The sequence below is a fragment of the Mustela nivalis genome, assembly GCF_964662115.1.
Source record: "Mustela nivalis genome assembly, chromosome: 14".
NCBI lineage: Eukaryota > Metazoa > Chordata > Mammalia > Carnivora > Mustelidae > Mustela > Mustela nivalis.
Window position 1 is genome coordinate 7,725,745 of NC_139033.1, and position 21,714 is coordinate 7,747,458.

The 21,714-nt window shown below is 39.1% G+C and overlaps 1 protein-coding gene across 2 annotated transcripts in view; it reads left to right on the top strand.

Annotated features, from left to right (window-relative positions):
- The window catches only part of MED13L (mediator complex subunit 13L), a 291,359-nt gene that overhangs the window by 261,983 nt on the left and 7,662 nt on the right, over positions 1-21,714 (top strand). For both annotated transcript variants that reach the window (XM_082699757.1, XM_082699758.1), the window contains exons 20-30: positions 1,799-1,991; positions 2,694-3,123; positions 3,689-3,908; positions 5,145-5,333; positions 9,619-9,842; positions 10,043-10,185; positions 12,843-13,001; positions 14,383-14,559; positions 15,776-15,933; positions 18,418-18,579; positions 20,672-20,784. In XM_082699757.1, the coding sequence (XP_082555883.1) occupies positions 1,799-1,991; positions 2,694-3,123; positions 3,689-3,908; positions 5,145-5,333; positions 9,619-9,842; positions 10,043-10,185; positions 12,843-13,001; positions 14,383-14,559; positions 15,776-15,933; positions 18,418-18,579; positions 20,672-20,784 (2,168 nt within the window). The remainder of the gene's footprint in view (positions 1-1,798; positions 1,992-2,693; positions 3,124-3,688; positions 3,909-5,144; positions 5,334-9,618; positions 9,843-10,042; positions 10,186-12,842; positions 13,002-14,382; positions 14,560-15,775; positions 15,934-18,417; positions 18,580-20,671; positions 20,785-21,714) is intronic.

Genomic DNA, 21,714 nt, shown 5'->3' on the forward strand with positions numbered 1-21,714 from the left:
TTTCCAGCTATGACTAAATTTTAAAGAACAAGTATCTTCAAGGTAGATCTCAAAGAAAATTTGCGAGTGGTTGGAGGATAAAGGAGAGAATTAAATTGGCAAGGTTTCCTGGGAGTAAATTGCTTTCCCCTCTTGGCTTTACATTTTGTTAGATTTAGAAGACTGCTCTGCCAGCCTTCCCACACTCTTACAATTCCGTCAGCTGTTCTTTTCTCATGTATGTGCTTGAGTTGAAAAGTGTTGCTTACCAGCGGGTGTTCTGGATGTTCAGAAGATGACCTTTACAGAAAGAAAGCGCATCCCTTCTTGGTGCTGGGTGGGGGGTCTTGAAAACAGTATGAAAATGTTTAGCTTGAGATTTTTGAGTCAAAAGATAAGTTCAATGAGTCATGTCCCTGTTGTATATTTAGCACTGCATTCTTCTTAATACTAGAACTTTGATACAGATTAATAATGTAATAACCATAATAATATAAAAGGTGGTGAATCATTTTATATATTTAGTACATAAATTACTGTTACTTTCGAAAAATTGGAATCATGAGTATCTTTAAGGTTAAGGGCCACATTTTTTCTGCCAAAGTGTATGTACACTAAATTCTTTGTTTCTTATACTTCTAATATCTTTATTTTGAGCAAAATTAAATAAAATTAGTACTTATGAAGAACTGTTACAGGCATTTTATAAACATCACAAGAGTGTTTGTTAAAGAAGTTGCCAAGTTGAATTTCTAAAATGTTTCATAACAGAACATTCACTATCTAGAAGTGGATGGGCACACGTGAAATAGTAAACTTACGTGTTGCTACAAAGAAGTGAGGAGATGCTAATGTACGAGGTAATGACATCAGTTAAGCCCCTAAAGGAACCGTTAGGTACAGTGATTTCTATATAGTGCCTCGCTCATGGATGTGTAATACTATTAAATCACAAGGACCATAACAGAGAAAACTTATCTAAGCAATTTTTTTTAGAGCCCAGTTCTCTTCTCTTGGATGAAACTTTTAACATGACTTATAAAACATAAAAGCATTGCTGGATCTTTTTAGAGACTAATGACTTTACTAGGATTGCTCATTTGGCGGGAGCCTTGTTGAGAAGAGTGTGCGTTAGAGAACTTGGTAGGGGCTTGGTAAGCCTTCAGTTATCACCTCTAATAAGGGATAATGTGGGCTCTCCTGTTGGTGAGTAGATAGTTAAGTAGCTTATTTTTTGCAGGTGTATTACATTAATTCTTTGCTGTAAGTACCCATTTAGTGTCCTGGAGATTAATAACAATATCATTGTGCTTCAAACAACTATTTACTTTGAAAAAGTGATCAGCATATCCACTGTTTCAGTGGCTTCTGCTATTGGTGATCTCCAAATGTCTGTAACAGATGGCCCATAAAATTTTAATGTTATCTTATGGGAAAACATTATGAGTAGGGATTACTTAAGAGGTTTTAGTGGACATATGTCTCAGTCAGCCAAAGTAGGCAGGAATCTGGTTAATTCTTTATTTGACCATTAGCAATCAGGTAGTGCTCAGCAAACTTCCCTTGTGTGGGAGGAATTGGCTGGGGTGAAGAAACATTTATTTTTCTTTAGAGGGTCTAGGCCAGGTTTTGGAGAGACAGATAGCAGTCTCAGCATACATTATAATTACCAGAAAGGACCAGCGTCTAATGTTGGTTTGGTTGTTCGTGTTAATGCTAAAAGAAAAGCAAAATACTTTGATGCATATGATAAAGAATTCTCCCCGCTAACAACAGGAGTGGTTCCTGTTGTAAGTAATGATCTTGCTTGTGGTATCAGATGTGTAGGCTTGGGCAGCACAAGCCCATCTGCAAAGTGCTAAGAGACGGGATCATGCGCGTGGGAAAGACCGTGGCACAGAAGCTGACTGACGAGCTTGTGAGCGAGTGGTTCAACCAGCCGTGGAGCAGTGAGGAGAATGACAATCATTCCAGACTCAAACTTTATGCGCAAGTTTGCCGCCATCACCTAGGTAAATGGGAATTTATTTGGCCAAGTAGAATCTGAGAAGTAAAATAGCAAATTGTCCCCCTTTGGGAAGCAACATTATGCTACTTTTGTCTCAGGTAATGTTAGTGTTCCATTACTGTATTTATTTAGGTCTAATTTCTGCGTTCTAGGTCATTAAATGCTAATTTTTATGTGCACACACATTCTTTAAAAGCAATTTAAAGTTGCCTAAAGAAGTCATATCTAATTTACTCCACATTTTGAAAACTTAGCAGCAGGACTTGGTATTAACTGCTTAAATTTAACCGACATTCCCAAGAGGATCTTGGAAGCTTTTAAAGTTCAGTACACAGAGGAGCATGGTGTACCGTGGTGGCTAGAGAATATGTGGCCTCTCAGTTGTCAGTGAAGGCCCAGAGAGTCAGTCTGAAAGGAAAGTGTTATAGGGATTAATTTTTTTTTTCTCTCTCTCTCTCTCACTTTTTTTTTTTTTTTCTAATCAGCCTCTTCACCAGAATTTATAATAAGTAGCTTCATGTTCATTTCCATGTTTGCAGAATATATAAGCATATATTCAGGTGTGGAGATAGCATTTTGGGTGTCATAATTAGAGTACTGCAGCCTGAAAGCATCATTTTTTAAAAAAGGGGCCATTCTGAATTTCTGATCCAGTTCAGTACTGCAGAACATCACTGATGTCACCTCTCTGCATGTCCTTTTTCAGCACCTTATCTAGCCACTCTGCAGCTCGACAGCAGCCTGTTGATACCACCTAAGTATCAGTCCCCACCAGCAGCAGCACAGGGACAAGCTACACCTGGGAACGCAGGGCCACTAGCTTCAAATTCAGGATCAGCAGCGCCCCCGGCTGGCAGTGCATTCAATCCCACCTCTAACAGCACTTCTGGGAACCCTGTGGCAAGTAGCTCCGCATCTGGTTCCTCTGTGCCACCACCTGTCTCGTCCTCTGCCCCTGCTGCCGTTGTTAACCAGACCAGCACTACCTCTTCTTCAGGGTTCAGTGCTAGTGTTGGAGGGCAGAACCCCAGCACTGGGGCCAGTTCCGCAGACAGAACGCAAGGGAACATGGGCTGTGGTGGAGACACTGAGCCGGGGCAGAGCTCCTCTCAGTCCTCGCAGGATGGACAAGAAAGGTACGTTGTTCATGGACTGACACGAGTGGCTTTGGCTTGGACCCTTACTTGTACTCTTCTGTACCCAGCTGTCCGCCTCAGCCTCGTGAATCTCTCAGTCTAGTGAAGTGCTCTATTTCTCTTCTTCCCACAGGGAAGTGACAACTGTCAGTCTCTTGTTTCAGTGTTAAGAAATCTGAGACTTCTTATAAACTTATTAGTACTGTACTTATTAGCTTCGTCGTAAGTTTTAGTGATGATTCTACTATTATTATGTGAACAGAATAAGTGGATAATAGTAATAGTAAGCTATTAAACACTAACATTAATAGTATTATAAAATACCTTTTTAGAATATAGCCCCAGGAGAAGGAGGGAGTGGAAAAAGAGATCTCCCACTTAAAGGAGTGTATTGTCATTTCCCACCTGTCTTTGTACGAACTGACTTGGTTTGCCTTCATTTTAGTAATACACATATTGAATTAAATGTTACATTTAATCTATAATCATTGGTGTGCTCTGGAACTGGTGTATTTAGTGTGACTTAGGTTTATTCTGTGCATCTCATAAGTGGCTCTTTCTGCAGTGTCACAGAACGAGAGAGAATAGGAATTCCCACTGAGCCTGACTCCGCAGACAGCCAGGCCTATCCTCCAGCTGTTGTCATTTACATGGTGGACCCCTTCACTTACACTGCAGATGAAGACTCTACTTCCGGAAACTTTTGGCTGTTGAGTTTGATGCGCTGCTACACAGAGATGCTGGATAATTTACCTGAGCATATGAGAAATTCTTTCATTCTCCAGGTGACTATTTGCGGCTTTATTTTTCGCTTTCATTGTTGTTTTTGCAAAATACAAGTTCATGATTTTTTTTTTTTTAACTGGAAGTACATGAAAGCTATAAAGGAAAAGGTACTCAAAATTCTACTTTTAGATTAAGTCACCATTGCATAACATTTTGGTGTATTTCTCGCCTTTTTTGTGTATGTTTGTTTATAGAGTTGGAATCATACTTCTAGTATAATTTTTAGTCTTTAATACTTAACATTATTCATGAATACTTTGCCGTGTTTAAAATTCTTACAAGCAGCATTTCTAATGAGTGCATGTTCTCCAGATGTAATCATTATTGTACACTTAGATATTTCTAAATTTTGCTATTATACATATAGCTGTAATAAACATCTTTATAATCTCTTTTTCATACTTCAGGTAATTTCTTAAAGCGTATTCTTAGATATAGTACTGACAAATAATGCCGGATTCCTTTCCAGAAAAGTTACGCTTATTTACATTCCCTTCACAGAGCAGTCAGTGAGCGTGCCTCTTCCACTACCGCCTGGCTGGCTTTATAGTACAATAATTTTACAAGATTTTGGTAATAGTGATAAATGATACCTTGGGTGTTTGGGTTTGTTTTACTGTCACTTTCACTAGAGCCTCCTTACAGAATTAAAATATTGAATTAAAGAGTTACCAGAGTATGTTATTGATTGTTTTTCGTTGTGAAGTTTGTGTCTCACATCCTCAGATAGTAATTCCTCAGTTACTGCACGCTCTGTGTGTACATGTGATTAAAAAGAGAACTACATTAAAAAGCAAGTTTTAAAAATTTTGGAGCATGGCAGTAGTAAATTAACAATTTATCCCTAAAAAAGGAAGAGGGGTAATTTCTAAGTGACTGTAATGTGACCAACAGATGACCCCTCTTCTTCAATTGTTGGTGTATCTTTGTAATAGAGGATTTTATGTCATCTAAGGGGTTAAGATTGAGTTGCATTATGTACATAACATATATGTATATAATATATGTTTATACACATATGTATATAATACTTGATTTGATTTTAAGCAGTCGCTACATCCCATGTGCAGCCCGAACTCACAACCCCGAGATTAAGGTTTGCATGCTCCACTGACAGAGCCAGCCAGGTGCCCCTTATATATTTTAAAACTTAAACTCCCTGCCCTCTTTGCAAAGAATTCATGCCATTTCATTTTCCAAGCGCATTCTAGTTTTATTTGTATTTGTGTGTGTAGATTGTGCCTTGCCAGTACATGCTGCAGACAATGAAGGACGAACAAGTTTTCTACATTCAATACTTGAAGTCCATGGCATTTTCAGTGTACTGCCAGTGCCGGCGACCTCTGCCCACACAGATCCACATTAAGTCCCTCACAGGATTCGGGCCCGCCGCCAGCATTGAGATGACCCTCAAGAACCCGGAGGTAGGTAGTAGCACAGCAGAAATTTCTAAAGAGTGCTTTTATACTAGGGAGACAAGCCAGGAGAGTTGGCTGCTGGGTGTATCTTCAGCCTTTGTTAAGAGTGGGAGGTTTCTCTGATGCTTAATTTAAAATAGAGGAGGTACTTCTCTAAACTTGTAAAAATTTTTGAGAAAGGAGACAAGCAAACTCTTGGTGTTTTTTTGATGTAGGATCTAAGGCGGCAATATATTCATCACTCTTACCTTACTAATGTTTGACTTTCCTATGTTTATTTCTCTATTTTTTGAAGCTGATCTGTTATTAAATCACTGGCTTTCTCCCTTCCCTAGCTCTTATCCCTCCTGGTACAGCAGTTGTGCATGCGTTCATCCTGCAGGGGCTTCTAATTTTCCAAAGCATGTGTTTACAGGGGCTTGCTTTCTTTTCCCTTATCTCGGTGCTTCTGATATATAAATGAGTACTTTCTTAAACCTACTTCCCACAGATATGTATATCTAGGGGAATTTTAAAACACCAAACAAAAGATGTATACTTTTTTTATTTTACGAATGACTTTATCCCGAAGATAGATGAACAGGGCAATGTTTAGAGTTTTCAAAGCCTTCAAAAATCAGTTCCCACAACTTTTATTGCATGAAAGATCACCTGTTAATAAAAGCCAGCAAACACCTCTTCATATTAAAGGAGCTTAAAAACACCAATACCTGCTGATTTTAGTTGGTAATGTAAGTTTTTCTGGAAAGCTCAGTGAAATGCTTATCTCTTGTATAAATAAAAACTTAGAAGTGGGGGGTGCACCTGGGTGGCTCAGTGGGTTAAAGCCTCTGCCTTCAGTTCAGGTCATGATCCCAGGATGCTGGGATCCAGCCCCTGCGTCAGGCTCTCTGCTCAGCAGGGAGCCTGCTCCCCCTGCCTCCACCGCCTGCCTCTCTGCCTCCTTGTGATCTCTGTCAAATAAATAAAATCTTTAAAAAAAAAAAAACAAACCCAAAAAACTTAGAAGTGGGGAAAAAAATGAGGCATGTAGTTAATACCACATTTGTTGTCACTTGATCCAGAAGAAAATGCTTAGCCCGCAACCCACGTTCATTCTGCGGTTATTTACAATTTCTATCTTTGGCAGTTTAGGTTGGTTTATTCTTTTGAGTTTTAATTTTTCACTTTTGTGAGCAGTTCATCTATTTTCTCTGTTAGCTTTTTTTCTAGAATTAAAAAAAAATTATTTCTACTGTTTTTTTCTTTTGTCTCCAGAAATTGAGTTACTGCCTTTCTTTATAAACTTAGAACCTTTTAGTTCTTTACCTCATGTAGTTATTCTGTAGTTCAGATGGCAGTCATTCCTTATGCTTTGGTAAGAAGTTGCCGTATTTTCCAATGATAACTGATAGTGTTCTGCATTTTCATAGAGGGGAGTGAAGGCTGACTACCTGTATGAAGATGTGCTGCGGCATTACCTACAAGTCTTAAAGTTTGTAACGTACTGGCAGAACACTATCGGTAGCCCACGAGATAAATAGATGACTCTAGATGAAAATAGATGGCAAAAATAAGCTTTGCTTTGTAATAGGAAGAGAAAGAAATCATTTGACATTATTAAAAACAAAATCAAAGGTTACATGTATTTCCCGAGGTTTATAAGTTTTTATGGGTATTATGGTAATGGCTAATTGCTGAATGCTTCCACTCCCTCAGTCTGCAGCTAAGCAGGGCACTTTCATTCAGTAAATACAGCCAAGTGTCTGCTGTGTGCCAGGCCCTATGTTAGGTGCTGAGGACTCGGTGGTGAGCACGGCCTCTGGGCCTCTGCACCTGGGAATTCCGAATCTCTACTGCGGCATAGCCTTATGCAAGCACACTTTACATGAGAAGGAATGGGTTTCAGTATTTACCATGCAAGTATTAGAAGAAATCCTATTGTTGGTGTCACTTCTTCTGTTTTTCATAGAATATCCAGTATCTGAAAAATATTTGGGGAGTAATATTTTACTTTGTGATTTATCACAGGCTGTCTGTTGCATCTAAGACATTTGGCATTTAACCTTCTCCTTTTCGCTAGACTTTTCAGGCACTCTCACCTGACTGTTCTGTTTTGTTTGAAAGGTTTATTGAGACATAATTCGCATGTTATAACACTCACCCTTTTAAAAATTGCATAGTCTAGTGGTTTTTAGTTTGTTCACAGAATTGTACAGCTATCACTGCTGTCTCATTTTAAAGAATTTTATTTGTTCATTTGACAGAGAGAGATCAGAAGTAGGCAGAGAGGCAGGCAGAGAGAGAGAAGGGGTGGGGAAGCAGGCTCCCTGCTGAGCTGAGAGCCCGATGCGGGACTCGATCCCAGGACCCTGAGATCATGAGCTGAAGGCAGAGGCTTAACCCACTGAGCCATCCAGGCGTCCCTGCCGTCTCATTTTAGAACATTTTGCCAACCTGGAAAGAAACGCCATATCTAGTAGCTCATTTCCCTCCCCCAGCCCTTGATGGCCACCAGTCTCTTTTCTGTCTCTATGGAGTTGCGAGTTTTGGGCACTTCATATAAATGGATCATACAATATGTAATCTTTTATGTCTGGCGTCTCATTTAGCATGTTTTCAAGGTACATTCATGTCATAGCATGTATAGTATTTTATTTCTTTTTGTGGTTAAATGATATTCCATTGTATGGATATATACCACATTTTGTTTACTCTAGTGGATGGCCATTTGAGTCTTTCCACTTTTTAGCTTTTGTCTGTTTTGAACATTTGTGCAGAAGTGTTTCTGTTGAAAATGTTTTCCGTTCTCTTGGTAAATACCTAGGAGTAGACTTTCAGGTGTAGGGAGAATGAATGGATCGATGATAAGGTTAGCTTTGAAACTTTGAGCACATTGTTTAATATCTCTAGGCCTGTGTTTTGTGTCCCTAAAATGAAGGAATTGCATTAGACTCTTTCTCAGGTCTTTATTTTAGCTTTAAAATTCTGTAATTCCATTATTACTATTTTTTATGCCATAAATACATATATGCCATATGGATGGATGGATGGATGGATGGATGGATGAACATGTATTCATTCAGGGGTCAGCAGCTGTTACTGTGGTGTTACTGTGGGCTCAGGTTAGCCTGCTACAGCCTGTGTTGGTATGACATGGATAAGAATGATTGTTCCATTTTTAAAAAGAGAAGAATATTCAGAAGAAGAGATACCCATAAAGCCTAAAATATTTGCTGTTTGGAAGTGTGCTGACCCCAATATCATTAAATATTGAAATGTGTATAATAGTTGTAAAAAAATGGTACAGAGTTGGTTTAAAATGTTTCTTGCTGATAACAGCTAATGCTTTGATTTCTTAACTCACACACACACACACACACACACTCTCTCTCTCTCTCTCTCTCTCACTCACTCTGAAGTATAATCTACATGCTGAAAAGTACCCAGTAATAAGTATACCATTTGATGAATTTCTGCTAAATACATCACATAACAAGCACAAGAAACAAAAATTGAAAAGCATCGAGAAATGTCTTTCACATCCCTTCTAGTCATTCTATTGATAATCAGTGTTTTGACTTAACAACAACATATCTTACCTGTTTTTGACTTTAATTTAAATTGAGTCATATAATTGGTATTTTCTGTGTCTGGCTTCTTTTACCCAGTGTCTAGATTCATCTGTCCTGTTACATGGAGTGGTAGTTTTACCTGTCTTTGCTCTTTAATATTCTGACTATATAGCTATAACACAGTTTATCTTCCATTTTACTGGTGATGGGCATTTAGGTTATTTTTAATTTGGAGCTGTTAGGATTAAAACTGTTATAGACTGTCTTACACCTGTCCTTTGGTAAACATAGATGTTCACTGGATTGGGTCAAGGTATGTGTGAGTTTGTCTTTAGCAGAGATTGTCACTTTTCCAAAGAGATTACATCACCAGCGGTGTCTGAAAGTTCTAGTTACCCCACATTCTCACTGATACTCAGTGTTTTCTTTTTTAATTTGACATTCTGGTGGGTAGTAGTAGTGTCTCATTGTGGTTTTAATTTCTGCCTTCCTGATGACTAATGAAGTGGGGCCAGTTTACTTTCCAAAATAGTAATTTCCTTTTAATAAGGAAACATTGGCTTGATTGGGGTTCCCTAGCTGATGTCCTTTAAACAGTTCCTATTTAGGTATGTAATACTTTTGGGGGGCAGTCTGTTGTCATTACTCCCCATTGGTTTTAAGTGCTCTTGGGTGTTTTGTTGTAAACATTGAGTTGGGTGGCTTTGTCTTGATACCGGCTTTTATTTTGATTTCAGCGACCCAGTCCAATCCAGCTTTATTCCCCTCCTTTTATATTGGCCCCAATCAAAGACAAGCAGACGGAGCTAGGAGAGACATTTGGAGAGGCGAGCCAGAAATACAACGTGCTCTTTGTGGGCTACTGTCTGTCTCATGACCAGCGCTGGCTTTTGGCTTCCTGCACTGACCTCCATGGGGAATTATTAGAAACTTGTATTGTAAATATTGCTTTACCAAACAGGTGAGGAGTCTCAGTGTTTATGCTGTGTATAAACTGATGCTCTGCCTTTCCTCAGATACGAGTCATTCTGATTTTCCTGTCTAAATGCAGTGGGTGCTTTGTGGGTGGGTTCTTTGGAAGTTTTATGGGTTTTGCCTTGCTAAGTGATCACTTTGACTTGACTAATTTGGAGACCCCTTCCTCACTTCTTTCTTTTTTAGATCACGGAGGAGTAAAGTATCTGCACGTAAAATTGGACTACAGAAGTTATGGGAGTGGTGCATAGGTATTGTCCAAATGACATCTCTACCCTGGAGAGTTGTAATTGGCCGACTTGGGCGGCTTGGCCATGGGGAGCTTAAAGGTGAGAGATTCCTGAAGCAGTCAGTACAGGAAACAAAGGAAGAGTGTTAAGCTAATGTCCCTAACTGAGCTGAGGGAGAAAATTATAAAGTTGATAGTAAGAGTAAAGTGGATTTGTATTTTCTGATTCTTTTAAATGTAGTTTTAAGTGCAGTTTTTAAACTTTTCATTATCAACAAAACCATTTACCAAAGAAAATCTTAACTACTGAACCCCAATATAAAAGATACGAAAAAGAATGTTTTATTAATATTAAAGTGATAGTAAATTAGGACTTCTGACGTTTATTTATGTACTGAGTCAGTGAGATCAAATCAGTTTTAACACGAAACTTGAAACGGGAGATTGTGGATGATGGTAGAAGTCATATGTAAGAATGGACTTCTGTTTCTTTTATTTCTTTTTGGTGATTGATGGCAATACAGTTTGTATTTATTTTGTATTGGTGGCATAAGAGCAAAGTAATCCTGACTTACAAGGACAAATAGTTGCAAGTTGGAGTGGTCTTTTTTCACATTGCCACTGTCTCATAGACTTCAGTCTGGACGCCTAACAGAATAGACTTTTTAGGTTGAATCCCCACATATACCTACCAGCTGCTAATAGTTCCCATCATAAATATAACAGTCAGTTACAAAGCAGTAAAAATAACTAACAGCACAACTGACCACTGGCAGCGGTGTTGCCTGGCTTTGAGCCAAGCTCATTTGCTGTCTTACTATAGCTACTTTATGTGAGCAGTATGAATAGTTCTAGATTATTTTTAAAGCCTTATTAATTAATGATACATTTATAAAAAGTTCAGTGTATACATACAGATGGGAGAAATTTTTTTTGTTCCCCTTAAGGTCTACACAAAAGCAAATCATCTGTCACAAATTAGCCTGGTGGTTTTGTGTATTCACCTATATTAGAGCAGAGTCAGCAAACCTTCTATGTAAAGGGCCAGGTAGTAAATATTTTCAACTCTGCTGGCCAGCTTGTCACTGTTGCAGCCTCTCAACTCTGCCATTGTAAAGTCAGAGCAGCCACAAACAACACCTAAGTGAATGGGTTTTGCTTTGTTCCAATAAAACTTTGTTTACAAAAACAAGTGCTGAGCAGGATTTGGCCCGTAAGCTATAGTTTGTGGAGCCCTTGTATTAGAGTTCACATATTGTTTCTTTGCATGCAATTTATATCAGATATTTATGAAATCTCTGAAATAAGACCCTGATACAGATACAACCTGCATTGTAGCAAGTGCTCAAGTAGGCTAAGTATTAGGGTTGAAAAGCAGTTTATACATATATTATATTACATGAAAATAAGTATAAGTGTTTTCTTAGGAATCTATTGTGTATAAAATTTTTTTTACTAGTTACACTATAGGCCAATAGAAAATATTACCCTTGTCTTTTGTAAGTATAATATTCTTTAAAAATGAATCTTCTTTCGGGAGCCTGGAGGTCTGATACATTCGAGAAGAGCCTAGTGTACAGGAAATCAGTTTACCAATCTATATTTCATTTTTTGGGGACCTGAGGTCTGCACCACATTGCATTTCTGTGGGATAGTATTGTATGTGAGCCTACAGAGTTCAGAGTCAACTGTGTGAATTTTTATTTTTTTAGCACCAGAGTATTTGTAGTAAAATTCATATACTGCCTTTTCTTTCTCACTTGGTTTTAAAAACTCATGCCTGTTTGATTTTTCTGTGGCTTTTAAAAATACATTGTTTCATGTCTTTTATTTCAGCCACTTCAGCGTAAGTTTCTTTAGGAATATGAAATAAGGAACAGTTGTTCCTTTCACCTCTTTAAAGGGAGCACAGTATGTTTGATAAAACTACGTAAAAGTGGAAACCCGTGGTGGAGTAGCTTTTCCTCATTGGGACAGTGGGGCGGGGCCTGGACAGCATGTGCTGCTGTAGGAGCCTGGCATGCTCCATGTGTGGTGGGGGTCAAAGAGAAGACTAGTGCTTTTCCATTCCCAGAGTAACGTAACCCTCTACAGTTCTCTGAGGACACATAGTGCCTTTGTGTTAAGGCAGTAAGCAAATATTAGAGAATTCGTGCCAGCGTTTTAATCTGAACGACTTGTGTGATGTCACTTGGAGCACTTCACTCACACCCATTGTTATCAGCTCTCTTGGGCCTTCTTAGAAGGGTTCCCCTTTTTTCTGTACTGCTTGCCGTTCATGGAAACAGCCAGTCTACAACAGTAAACATAACTGAGGTTTGCCTCCAACTAGCCATTCTTCTAAGGAAAAGTGCTGAGGAGGGGCAGGGGGAAGTGGAGGGTTGATGGGTGGGGTGGAGGGGAGTGCAAGAACCAGAACTGGAGAAGGAAGGGGAGAGGAAAGGATAGAACAAGTTGGCCTCATCGCGAAAAAGCATCTGAAGCACCTAAATCTATGTGGGTTTGTGCCGGACTCTTCCAGCTCATTTCAGACATGATTTCAGTCTACAGAATAGTAGGCCTTTGTTCCTTTGTTAATGAAGTGTAAGAGAGGTCAAATAACGTTTTCTTTATAGTAAGGAGGGGAACCTGTACAAAGCCTTATTCCCTTTAGGGCCAATCCTGGAAATTCAATTACCAGGCAAATCTGTTAAAACATTTAAGCTTCCTGTTGGTGAATTTCTAAAGACTGAGTATGACTGTGATATTTGATTTCAGATTGGAGTATCCTCCTTGGAGAATGTTCACTACAGACAATCAGTAAACGGCTCAAGGACGTGTGCCGGATGTGTGGGATCTCTGCCGCAGACTCTCCTTCAATCCTTAGTGCCTGCCTGGTTGCCATGGAGCCCCAGGGGTCCTTCGTAGTGATGCCAGGTGAATCTCTTCTTGTCAGTTTCAGTAATTAGGTATCACATCAGTTCAGCTCACTCAAACTTAAGTCTACAGATAAGTGTGGAATAGATCTTCATTATCTTTGTGAGAGAAGATTGTATTTAGGGTTCAAAAATGGAAGTTTGGTCTCTTCCAAAGGCAGGGGTTTGTGATTTTTTTTGTCTTTGTTGATCGTCATTTGGAAGAGAGGCTAAGACTGAGAGCTCTTAGAGTCATGGCCAGTTACTGTGGCTTGACCATGATTGTTGCTGGTGTATGAGGATCACCCTCCAGAAGGGAACACTACCGTCATGATACATATTTGAATATCCTTTTGAAGACAAATACTTGACAATGTCTGAGCAGCCTCATGAGGATATTTGAGTCTTTCTGATGTGTTTGAGGATGAATGGTGAGACAAGTAGAAAGGTGAAGTGATTAATGCTATATCTGGCCCAGAGTAAGTGCATAGTAAATGGGAGTGCCAGTGTGTGGATAGGCAAAAGATTGTGGCCATAGAATTTTAAAAAATTAGCAACTAAGCTATTTGATAATTTTATAACTAAGCAATTTTCTATCTAATTTTCTACCTTTTTCAGTCTGCTCTTATTCTCTGGATATGCCTCTGATCAAATGGGACATCCTGTCCACTTACTCCCTATAAAAACCAGTAGCGTTTTATGAGAATGAGCTTATTTGTCATCAGTCCAGTGAGAAGCAGGTGTCCTCTGTTGGCCTCATTAGACCCTAGGTTCATTGTTGCCTGCACCACTTGGGCATATTTCATAACTTCTTTGTTCTCTGTCCTCCATATGATATGTGGATATAATCGTGCCTCAAGGTAGCTGTGAAGACGGAATGACATGACATCGGTGAATACAGAGCTTAGCACAGAATCTGGCATGTAGTAAGCACTCAATAAATGCTAGTTATCATAATTATTAGTTGAATGGTACCATTTCTACAGAATTGAATCATTTAGGAGAACAGTCCTTTATAAATTGTGAGCAACCACAGGAAGAAAGTGTGAGGTTTGTTTTTAGAAATGCTTCTTACATAAGTAATTAAAACTTATTTAGTGGGCACAGTCCAGTTTTATCTTAACCTTTCCCATAGAACATGAGGCTTGGGTTATCATAACTGTATGCTCTGAGTCTGTTTTGTTTTGTTTTTTTAAAGATATTTACACACTTAGGTGGAACTGTAAATGTGTATCCATCTCAGCAGTTGTGTCAGACTCCTGTCTCTCTAGCTCAGGTCCTCCTAAAACTTGATTTCTGGAGTTGTTTACTGATGCACAGAAGGAACTGATGGTTTTTCTTTCTTTCCTTTTTTCTTCTTTCTTTCTTTCCTTTAAAAATTTTTTTTTTTTTTAATTTTAAAGATGCCGTCACGATGGGCTCTGTTTTTGGCCGAAGTACCGCTCTGAACATGCAGTCATCTCAGCTGAACACCCCTCAAGATGCTTCCTGTACACACATCTTGGTGTTCCCAACATCATCAACCATCCAGGTGGCTCCAGCCAATTATCCCAATGAAGATGGGTTTAGCCCCAATAATGGTGAGTGTGGAAGGCCATGGAAGCATAGAGCTCAGATTCTCCAGCAACATGCAGAGCTGAAGCATGGAGTCAGTGGGCTACTGCATGTGTTCAAAAAAAAAAAAAAAAACCTAAAAAAAATACAAAGAGGGGATTGAAGGTTGGAGAATCTATTTGGATTTGAGGATTCATGTACAACTATTACCAGGACCAAAAAAGTATTTTCCTCTCCTGTGTAATTAGTTTTTCCCCAAAGGCAAAAATACCAGGTTGGTCGTGCCTGGCCACTTTTACAGTAAACACTGATCTGATTTGAGAAGTCTGCAGATTCCCAGACAGTGTGAAATAGTTCCTGTCTTTAGCTAATCATTGGGAATTTAATTTGCTCCAAAACAACTCCTTATTTGATTATTCTTAATAGATTTCTTTGGTTTGATTATCTATTAAGGCATTTGTTAAGTAGTGATTACTTATAAACTAAAATGCCCAGTATTATGTAGCCATTTGCATTGTTTTCTGGAGATTTTTTTAATAGCTGCCCACATTTACTCCTGTTTAGGGCAGGTGGTTAAAAGGATACCAAAATTTATACATAGTGTGATCATAATGGAATACAACATGAGAAAAAAAACCATAGCAAAAACATTCACAGTACTTGGATTCTGGGTGATAGTTTTCCCTTTTTATACTTCTCTTTCCAAATTTTCTGCTGTGTGTGTACCTTACTTTTATAATGTAGGAGAGGATTTCTTAATGAAAACATCATGCTTTGATCTGCTTTTGGGATAGGCCTCCAGTTTCAGGGCAGTTCACACCTATTAATATGTATTAATTCAGCCTCCAGTGTTTTAGATGCTAATTGGATACGTAGATGGAGTCTGCTGTTTTCTTAGATGGTGTCAGTTTTAACTTTGTTTAATAATTAAATCGCTTCCTTAGCTGTTTTGCCATAACTTATTATGTGTCTTTGGAAGCTACACAGAGTGTGGGGTTTTGTTTTATGTTCTTTATTTCTCCAGTCTCTTAATACTTCACATTAGAAGATCATTGAAGAGAATACAAAATGCAAAAATAATTCTCAGCATCTTGCATCCAGTAGACAACACATTAATAAGTCTTACCAAGTTGTTAACAGTGTGTGCTTGTAACAGTCCTGGGCCAACAAAACTGAATATTGTTTTAATTGTGGATATGGATTATTTTTTAAATTTCTGTGATTTTCCTCCCTCCTTTCTAGATGACATGTTTGTTGACCTTCCATTCCCAGATGATATGGACAATGATATTGGCATATTAATGACTGGGAACCTCCATTCCTCTCCCAACTCCTCCCCAGTTCCTTCCCCAGGCTCTCCTTCTGGAATTGGTGTAGGCTCTCACTTCCAGCACAGTCGGGTAAGGATGATTTAAAGTAGGTTGTTTAAAACAGCCTCAGCCTTCAAGGAAAATGATCTTCCAGAGGGTGATTGTCTCTTTACTTCATGCACCTTTCTTCTTGATGGTCTTGGTCCCTGGTACAAGAGAAATCACTGTGGAAAAGTGACCCTGTAGTTGTTCTGTTTTGATTGAAGGCAGGAATTAGAATGAAATGGATCATTATTCCTGAAAATGTTCCTGATGAATATGTTTTATCAGAAGAATAGCCCTATTACAGCAGGGAGGCTTGCTTTTTTTTTTTTTTTTTTTTTTTTTTTTTTTTGCCATGACTGTTTTCTTAGCAAAAATTAGGTCTGGTTGCTTGCTGCTTTCCAGTTATTTATTTATTTATTTATTTATTTATTTTTGCCAAAATAGTGACTTTTCAGGCCTAGTTTGACAGGCCTGCTTATTTAACATGTAAAGTGACTGTCTTAATTGAAGAACACTTTGTTGATGGTTGATTTTTCTGATTATTCTGAAACGAGTTTTACTCTTCTTGTTTAATGTCATGGTGCCTTATTTGTATATAGTTCCAGTCTTTCCTTTAGCCGGGTTTCGAAATGGCAAGGGCCCATGAAAGGTTGATTTTGTAGATGTGTCCAGGCTCATGCCCCAGTATTAAGGAAAAACATCAAAGCCGACAACTAGTTTTCATCTTTAAATATCCCAGGGATGTTGGAGGTGGATTAACAGGATCGAAGAGTAAAAGGTTCTGCTGTAGCCTGTGTTAACTTTGTTTAAAAGCTAGATGACTCATGCCTTATCACTCTTTTGTACATTTTATTTAAAATATTGTGAGATTGATGGTTTAAGACATAGAAAAATGGCTCTGTCTACTATGTTCAGCTCGGCAAGCATAAACAACTCTTCTCACACTCATTTAAAGACAGAGTTGTAGTAAGAGGACTTAGGTTTCTGTCCGTGGGACTTTCGATGCCAGCCTGGAGTTCATTGAGGGACAGTCAAAAGAAAGATGATTTAGAATATTAGTCATAGAGCATATAAAACCAGGAAAGAGTGACTCAGTAGGCTTACCCTCATGTAACTGCCTGTCCTCCAGTCCTCCTTTCTAGAAGGAAGAGTTTTTTAAATGTCTTTATTTCCTCCATAATCATTTGTCAGTTAATGACAGTTTATAGGTTCTTTGGAGATTGTTCTGATAGGAACCAAGATTTCAGATTTTATGTCAGATAGTTTTAATTTAGGATTAATCTGAATTCTAGAGGCAAATAGCATAGCAACTAAGAACACATGCCCTGGAGTTTGATAGATGTAGCTCTGAGTTACAGCTGCATCGCTTCTAGCATGGTGACCTTGACCAAGCTTTCTTGGCCTTTCTTAGCCTCATTTACCTTATCTGAGAAATGGAAATTATAACAACCACCTTTCAGTGCCCATGCACTTTAGCTTATCCAGGAACAAAGAATTGGTCTTTGAAGTGCCATGTGAGTTTGTAAGAAACAGAGCTTTGCTGTACTTTCTGCCTTTGTCAGACCTCAGGCCCTGAAGTCCAAGATTGCATGTTCTGAAACTGGTCAAGTGGCCCTTTTTTGTCCTGAGCACCTGCAGCCCAGTGACCCCTGAGAAGCTTTCAGGAGTTCCCCTTTCTGAAGCATTAAATATTTTTTGATAGCCAGTTAAGGCATTACAACAGCAGAAAGAATTTGTTCAGGGTTACAGTAAGTTTTCATTTTTTGATCAACTCAGAATTAATACAATTTGATATGATAGTTGAGGACTATTTTTTTTCCTCCAAACAGAAGGCCTTTGAAAACAAATGATGACTTCTTACTGCTTGCATAAAAAGTAATTTTCAGCTCTTGGAGCCAGCTTAAAAGAACCAAAGATGAGGAAAATATCAGTTGCCAAATGCACAGTAAGGTTCTCACAGAGGTTTCATATTAAGGAGTTTGCTGAAAATTAAAACAAAACCTCTTCTTGAGCAGATCTTACACCACTATGGGGGGCCAGGGACACTGTTGTCACACAAGGAGTGGTGCAGTGTTACGTTTTCCTAACATCCGTGTTGTTGACACTAGACAGTCAGGTGCGCTCATGTGTTTTGATTGATTGCTGGTGAAAGAGCACCTGGGTGTGGGGGTGCCTTCAGCAGCCGGAGGCCTTCCTTTCCACCTTTAGTTTGATGCCTGATGCCATGGAACCAATCTTACTTTAACAGAAAAGAAACCAGAGCAAATAAACCTGTATTATGCTTGACTCATGTAGATGTAGTTAGTTTTGCTGGAACCTTCTGCCTGGGCCATATTTATCAGATGTCTTCGCATGCAGCAAAGACCATGTGCCTCCCCTGTTGACCTTTCTCAGTCACCTGGCGTTTTTGTGCGAAAAGCTGCCAGAAGGGGGTCCACAGTGTGCAGAGAGACTTGGTAAAAAGTTGATTTGCAGAGCTCTCTTCAAAGTGATGAGTGCTGATCATGCTCTTGGGACTTTGTTTTTCAGAGTCAGGGTGAGCGTCTTCTCTCTAGAGAGGCACCTGAGGAGCTGAAGCAGCAGCCTCTGGCCCTCGGGTATTTCGTATCAACTGCCAAAGCGGAGAATCTCCCCCAGTGGTTTTGGTCATCATGTCCACAGGCTCAGAACCAGTGCCCCCTCTTCCTAAAGGTTGGTTTGCTGTCATATTTGAAGTTTTGGGGAAGAGGGTCTTATGCTTAAATTCGGGTTTGGTTAGAGACTTGAATCTTAGCACAGTCTTACTGTGCTCTCTGTTTCTTTCACATCTTCTTATACTCTGAGGGGATTTTAAATACAGTTTGTGGGGGGGGGGGAGTAAATCAAGAGAGGAACCCAAAACCATTAACATAGAGGAAGCAATCACATTAACGCAACGTGGAGACTTGGTGGGGCCCACAGGGCATGAGTCAGGTGGACACTTGGTTGTGTGTCAGTCCATGCTGCATTGCCATTGGTGAAGGTGAGCTTGGGCGGAGGTGATCATTGACTGATCTATTCCTCTTCTGCCATAGGCTTCAGCTCCTTCATTAGAGTAGGGCAGGAGGCAGCTAAATTTACATTGACACATGCTCATTCTTGTAGATCTTGGAATTTAAGGGTTAAAACAAAAGATCTCCCACTTTGGATGAAAGAACCCGGAATGAAATCCATGTCTCACCCACAGATTGGCAAGAAGCCAGAAATTTGACAACATGCTCTGTTGGCAGGGCTGTGGGGGAGATAGCCCTGGTGCCAGTAGGAAAGCCAGGTGACACAACCCCACATGCTTCCCTGTCGATGCAGCAATTCCACCTCTGGACGTCTGTTCAGAAGAAACTAGCAACATCAAAAAAGTGAAAGCACCCGAATCGTTTACCAGTAAGGGACTAGGTGGATAAACTAGGACATCCGTTCAGTGGGGTGTTAGTTATCCACAATGAAGAGAGGACTGTTGTTGTATATTCAGTCTACTGAGTGTAGATTACCTTGTAGTAATTGTGATAAGGTGCGTGCATGCACACACCTGCTTGTGTTTCCAAAAAGAAACCAGGAGAGGTTAAACCAAACACAATTGAAGCAATTTCCTTTAATGGCTATGACATGCTATGATGAAACCCAGGAAGTTACTTAAAAAATCCATGTCATCATTATTTCCGATTAGACTTGTCAGGATGAACCTAGATTTATTTTTTCCTCTTAAGGCATACACATTTTTTAGCTCGGTCTACTGAAAAAGCTTAAGAGCAGTAACAGCTTCATATCCATAAACAATTCTCTTGCTATAATTGTCATTCTGAAATACCATTTATCATTTGAAAGAACCAGAGTTCCTTTGAAGAAAGGACTGATTTTAGGTCTGAAGTAAGAAATATTCAAGATGAACCTATGGTATGTTGTCATACCAAAAAGCAAGAAAGTTGCATAAGATAATTAGAGTTACTTCAAAGGATCCAGGAACCTACTGGAGGGTTCCCATTGACCAATGATGGGACAATTTGAACATAAAGAAGAGCAATGGTAGCAGGAGACTGAAACAAATATATGAGTTCATAATTGTATTGAAATCCAGAACATCTTCTCAGACACCTTCTGAAGCTACTTGAGCAACAATTCATTAATTGGGAAACTAAAAAATAGAAAAGCATTTATATTAACTCTCCTTCACATACTGTATTTCTCAATTACTTAAGAAAGTAAAATTATGCTAAAGCCATTAGGTGAAAAATTGATGGGGAACTTTATAATGAATGGAGCATGCTGATAACCTCTTACCCAGTGATCAGTTGCACTTCAAGTGGGACAGCAGACATTAGTTGCCTTCTGATAGGATGCGGTAAGAAGGGCACAGCATCTGTTATGAAGTGTTCATGCATCCTGTTTCCCTCCCTCCCCCAGAAAGAAACTGAGCCTAATTTGAGCCTCTAGATCTGTCAGCTTATGGGAAGTCAGGATAGAAGAACTTGTTGAGTGACTACCAGAAGGAGACAATCAGTCATATCCAGACTTTGTCACCTTTTAGAGACTAAAACCCAAAGAAGCACGGTATCTAATCATTTGCAGTGCATTTGTTTTTGCTGGAAAGCTATATATGGAGTTAGTTGGGACCACATTGGGTTACTGTGAGTTTAAAATTCAGGCTTCTAGAAGCAGTGACTTCTGAGGACTCCAGGGGGCATCTGCTGCCAGCTGATGCGGGTCTGCCTTTTTTCCTGTTCCGTGGTTGATGAGGCCAGGAAGGTAACTGTCTTTGTTCTTTTGCCAGGCTTCGCTGCATCACCACATTTCTGTAGCACAGACGGACGAACTTCTCCCTGCCAGGAATTCTCAGCGGGTTCCACATCCTCTTGACTCCAAAACCACATCTGATGTTTTAAGGTAGATACAGACATAGGCAACATAACTGTACAAGATTACTGAAATAATCTTCCTTCAGTTTTGTTTTTCCAAGGTGTTTTAAGTGTGGAAAGTGTACCTTCAGTTTTGTTTTTCCAAGGTGTTTTAAGTGTGGAAAGTGTACTGCCTTTTGTGCAGGGAGCACTGTCTGATTAGCCAGTGAAAGCTGTAATCCCCCTGGGTGAGCACTGGATAGTATACTTTGTTAAATTACATAGGTATGTACGAGTACAATTGCCTGTGCTTCCTATTTAAAGGAGGCATTTTATAGTGATGAAAATAGATCAGAATTAGGAGGTGGGTGGTTAGAAGACAGAGCCTGGAACTTAAAGCACTTGGCTTTGAAAACATCTTTTTTACTCCCTCTGACATAGATTTTATAAATAAAATTAACTGGAACATAAATTCCATAGTTGGGACATCTCTCCCAGAAGTGTACACTAATTCTCTTTCACTTTTGCAGGTCATAAACATTCTTCATGTACCTTACAGAAATATGCAAGCTTTTTCTAGTGTTTGGTAACTCTTAAATGATTTGGAAATTAAGCAAAAACCTGATCAACATGATTTTGGCTTTCAGTGTCTCTAGTACAGCACTGTTGAAGAGAAATATAATGGGAGCCACAATCTAATTAAATTTTTTTAGTAGCAATATTAAAATAGTAAAATAAGTTGAAGTTAATTTTAATAATTATATCAATTGTATCAAAATTATATCGGAATAATATCAAGTGTAGGAAAAACAGAATCATTTCAGTAGTTAATATAAAGATATCCATGAGCTATTTCACTTGCCTTTTTTTTTTTTAAAAATATGAATTCCTTGAAACCAGGTGCCCGTTTTATACAGACAGCACGTGTGACTCCACCTGTGGCAGTCGTGCAGGGCTAGGTGCAGCGGGTACGTGAAAG